The 5,107-nt window shown below is 37.1% G+C and overlaps 1 protein-coding gene across 1 annotated transcript in view; it reads left to right on the top strand.

Moving 5' to 3' along the window:
- Nucleotides 1–2,373: 2,373 nt before the first annotated feature.
- Nucleotides 2,374–5,107, top strand: part of LOC131960682 (leucine-rich repeat-containing G-protein coupled receptor 5A-like) — a 49,905-nt gene continuing 47,171 nt past the window's right edge. The window contains exon 1 of the mRNA XM_059325947.1: nucleotides 2,374–2,909. Within this exon, the coding sequence (XP_059181930.1) occupies nucleotides 2,629–2,909 (281 nt within the window). The 5' untranslated portion in view covers nucleotides 2,374–2,628. The remainder of the gene's footprint in view (nucleotides 2,910–5,107) is intronic.

Below are 5,107 nucleotides of genomic sequence, written 5' to 3'. Positions count from 1 at the left end.
TATAAATTTATGTTTATGGATTAATTAATTCTGAATTGTTTTTGAAATATTATTATTGCTACATTTGCTCGTTAAAGATCCTCAAAGTAAAAATAAAACTTCTTATTTAGAGACGATTTCAATCTGAACATGGAATAAATATTTATGTTGAACTATTTGTTTAAATAAAGTGAGACGGACTGAATGTTTGTGGACGGATTGCTTCATACAGCTGAGTCAGCGTGTGTGTGTGTGTGTGTGTGTGTGAGTGTGAGTGTGTGTGTGTGTGTGTGTGTGTGTGTGTGTGTGTGTGTGTGAGTGAGAGTGTGTGTGTGTTTCTGAGTGTGAGTGTGTGTGTGTGTGATAACATCTTCATATCTCTCTTATAGTGCCAATCATTAACCAGACCTCAGAGTGTGTGTGTGTGTGTGTGTGTGTGTGTGTGTGTGTGTGTGTTAAGGAATGATAATAACTGAATGAAGCAACATGTTGGAATCAAAGTTTATTTTAAGCCTCTTTTAGCTCCTAATTTTGCTTCTTTTCTTCTTTTTCCTGTTTCGTTCAGTCTCAGGTTTTCAGAATAAAAGCTGGATAAAAACACTGTTCACTGACTAAAATGTTTCTTTCTCGCTTTTTTTGAAGAGGCGAGAATTTTGACTTTATATTTGTATTTGTTCGGCGCCCTCTAGTGGATGTTGTAATTAAAATAAAGGCCAAAGAGGAAGTGATGCTACAGAGTAATATTTATTATTAGGGCCCCGGGGCCCCGAGCACTACTGTTATACTGTGGATTTCTTCTTCTTCCTCTTCCGGACGCAATTTCATCCTACAAATTATATATCAAAACGTGCGGTTTGATCGGGATTGGTGTGCTTTTTTGAAATAATAATATTATTTATTATAATTTTATCTGAATAAACTTTATTTTATTATACAGAACATTTTTTATATTGACTATTTTCTGTTTTTTAATGGATTAATAGATTTAATTTCTGTCACTATTTTTTTAAATATTGTTGCTGAAACAAACTTTGACTCAAATTCAGTTTTAAATGCATCTTTTTACTTATAGTGGATTAAAATTGTTTTTTTAAAATACTTTTAGTTATTTTTATTCACAACATCAGCCTATATTAGTCAAATGTCATGTATGAAATGTAAAATAATATTAATAAAAATATTTTTATTTAAAGTATTGAGAATTTAGTGGATTAATTGACTAAAATATTTTGTGTTTTATTTATTTTCTGGCTACATTTTTGTTAATGAAATCGGTTAATTTGTACTTTTTTAATATTATCATGTGTGATTGAAGAAATACATTTAAAATAAATGTTTTTTAAAAAATAAATAGATAAATAAAAATAGAATGAAAGAAATTAGTTACAAGAAATACGAAGCAAAATCATAAATATATTTAAAAAATACATTTTAAAAAATACAAATAAATGCAGAAAACGAAATAAATGAACAAAAATTAGTAAAAATATTTTGCAAAGATAAGTCAAAATGATTGTTAATAATTAGGCTAATTATAATATTTAATGCACATTTTATTTATCCTCGTATTGATTTACTCGAGGGAGAAATATAATGATATAATGAATTAAATGAATATGTTAAAATATTAAAGTAATAAATCAAAATAGAAAGAAATACATTTAAAATAAATGTCTAAATAAAAATAGAATGAAAGAAATTAGTTACAAAATTACAAAGCAAAATCATAAATATATGTTATTTTAAATGAAAAAATACATTTTAAAAACTACAAATAAATGCAGAATAAATAAATAAATGAAGAAATACATTTAAAATAAATGTTTCTTTAAATAAATAAATAAATAATAAATAAAAAATAAAATGAAAGAAATTAGTTACAAAAATACAAAGCAAAATCATAAACATATTTTAAAAAAATACATTTTAAAAACTACAAATAAATGCAAAAAAAAACTAAATAAATGAACAAAAATGAATAAAAATATTTTGTAAAGAAAAGTCAAAATGACTGAATGAAGAAATACATTTAAAATAAATGTTTCTTTAAATAAATAAATAAAAATAAAATGAAAGAAATGAGTTACAAAAATAAAGAGCAAAATCATAAATATATTTAAAAAAATACATTTTAAAAACTACAAATAAATGCAAAAAAACTAAATAAATGAACAAAAATGAATTAAAATATTTTGTAAAGAAAAGTCAAAATGATAGGCTAATTTTTGGACTTTTTTTTTTGCAGTTGTTTCTCCAGCAGAGAGACAGTCAGACAGACAGACAGTCAGTCAGTCAGTCAGACAGACAGACAGACAGACAGACAGACAGTCAGTGAGGATATAAAGTAAACGGGGCTGACACACAGTTGTAGTGAGTGGAGGACTCACACACACACATTTACACACTCACTCACTCACACACTCCGTGCAGTGTGTGCGTGTCTCCACGCTGCAGCTGGACTCAGACCAACTCCTGAAACTACTTTATTATTATTTCTCTCTTTGATTCCTTCAGTCCGGATCACATGAAGCGGATCTGAACCTGGTCCAGACCTGCTGCAGGACCAGAAACACCGTGATCCGGATCAAGCTGCAGCTTTTTACTCCTGCTGGATCTGAGTCTCGCAGCCTCCAGGAGCCTCCGGAGGACATGCCGGGCTTCGTGGCTCTGCTGGCCGCCTTAGCAGCGCTGTCGGCCGGGTGGAGGAGCTCCGGGAGCTCCGGGGAGCTGCAGAGCTCCGTGGCCGTGGAGGAGCAGCGGGCGGCGGGGCTGAAGGGCTCCGGGGACCGGGACCCGGACCGGGGCGCGGGGCGGCCGGGCTGTCCGGGCCGCTGCCGGTGCGAGGTGGACGGGCTGCTGCACCGGGTGGACTGCTCGGACCAGGGGCTCCGGGGGGCCCCGGGGAACCTCAGCGTCTTCACCTCCTACCTGTGAGTCTCCCACCGACCTGCATGTGTGTGTTCATGTGTGTGTGCGTGCATCTGGGCGCGTGCGTGCATGTTGTGCAGCGTGAGAACCGGAGCACCTGCCGGACTCTGTTCAGGTCCTGCAGCCTGCTGGAGCTCATGTAGTCCACTTTATTTACTGAAACAGACACAGAGAGAAATAAAAGTTCAGAACTTTGAAACACCTCCAGGAGTTATTAAACAAGTTAGAAGTTTCTTGTGGAGGTTCTGCAGGTTCTTAAAGACTTTCCTTGAGCATTTGAAGAGGTTCCAGGGGTTCTAAAGAGGTTTCTGGAGTCCTAGAAGAGGTTTCAGGGGTTCTAAAGAGGTTTCTGGAGTCCTAGAAGAGGTTTCAGTGGTTCTTGAAGAGGTTTCTGGAGTCCTAGAAGAGGTTCCAGGGGTTCTAAAGAGGTTTCTGGAGTCCTAGAAGAGGTTTCAGTGGTTCTTGAAGAGGTTTTTGGAGTCCTAGAAGAGGTTTCAGTGGTTCTAAAGAGGTTTCTGGAGTCCTAGAAGAGGTTCCAGGGGTTCTAAAGAGGTTTCTGGAGTCCTAGAAGAGGTTTCAGGGGTTCTAAAGAGGTTTCTGAAGTCCTAGAAAAGGTTTCAGGGGTTCTAAAGAGGTTTCTGGAGTCCTAGAAGAGGTTTCAGGGGTTCTAAAGAGGTTTCTGGAGTCCTGGAAGAGGTTTCAGTGGTTCTTGAAGAGTTTTCTGGAGTCCTAGAAGAGGTTTCAGTGGTTCTTGAAGAGGTTTCTGGAGTCCTAGAAGAGGTTTCAGTGGTTCTTGAAGAGGTTTGAATGTCTTGATAAAGATCTGGCAGGAAAATCTGTTTTCTTGAGGGTGACAGAAGAGAGAAACGAGGCTCGAGAAGTTCTTTTGAGTTTAAATTTCTTGAGGAAATTCTGCAGGTTCTTAGAGATTTTCAACGTTTTTGAAGATGTTTAAATATTTCTTTGGAACGTTTCAGGGGTCCTTAAAGACAAGAACAAGGTGTAAAAGTTTGTGATGAAGATCTGCAGGTTTTAAAATGTTCCTGGAGCTCTTTAGGAGTTCCAGGGCGTCTGAAAGAGGTTCAAAGGTTCCTTTATAAAGTCTCAGTGGTTCCTGAAGAGGTTTGAATGTCCTGATAAAGGTCTGGAGTCTCCTAAAGATAGTGGGACCTGAAATTTCTGCAGGAAAATATGTTTTCTTGAGGGGGCCAAAGAGAGAGACGAGGCTCAAGAAGTTCTTTTGACCTCTTTGACCTGTAACCCAGGGTTACAGGAGTAGTTGAGAAATTCCAGGGATTCTGAACGTATCAATGAGAAGTTTCAGGGGGTCTGGAGGAGGTTCAATGAAGTTCTTAAGAGGTTTGAAAGTTTCTTGAGGAGGTTCTGCAGGTTTTAAATTCTTTCATTTAGTATTTTAAGAGGTTCCAGGGGTTCTAAAGAGGTTTCTGGAGTCCTAGAAGAGGTTTCAGTGGTTTTTGAAGATGTTTGAAATGTCCTGATAAAGGTCTGGAGTCTCCTAAAGATAGTGGGACCTGAAAATTCAGAAGGAGAATATGTTTTCTTGAGGGGGCCAAAGAGAGAGACGAGGCTCAAGAAGTTCTTTTGACCCAGAGAGGTTTGACATTTCTTGAGGAGGTTCTGCAGGTTCTTAGAGATTTTCAACGTTTTTGAAGAGGTTTAAATATTTCTTTTGGAAAGTTTCAGAGGTCCTCATAGACTGTTCTTGAGTATTTGAAGAGTCGGCAGGTTGCAAAAGGTTTCCTTAACAACTAACTCAACAAGTGGTTCTAAAAGAAGGTTGACAGTTTCTTGAGGAGGTTCTGCAGGTTCTTAAAGTCTTTCCTTGAGTATTTGAAGGGGTTCCAGGGGTTCTAAAGAGGTTTCTGGAGTCCTAGAAGAGGTTCCAGGGGTTCTAAAGAGGTTTCTGAAGTCCTAGAAGAGGATCCAGGGGTTCTAAAGAGGTTTCTGGAGTCCTAGAAGAGGTTTCTGTGGTTCTTGAAGATGTTTGAAATGTCCTGATAAAGATCTGGCAGGAAAATATGTTTTCTTGAGGGGGCCAAAAAGAGAAACGAGGCTCGAGATGTTCTTTTGATTTTAAATCTCTTGAGGAAATTCTGCAGGTTCTTAGAGATTTTCAACGTTTTTGAAGATGTTTAAATATTTATTTGGAACGTTTCAGGGGTCCTTAAAGACACGAGGA

This window comes from Centropristis striata, chromosome 22, assembly GCF_030273125.1.
Source record: "Centropristis striata isolate RG_2023a ecotype Rhode Island chromosome 22, C.striata_1.0, whole genome shotgun sequence".
Taxonomy (NCBI): domain Eukaryota; kingdom Metazoa; phylum Chordata; class Actinopteri; order Perciformes; family Serranidae; genus Centropristis; species Centropristis striata.
The sequence above is the reverse complement of the archived record's forward strand: the minus strand, read 5'-3'. Positions and strand labels throughout refer to the sequence as shown.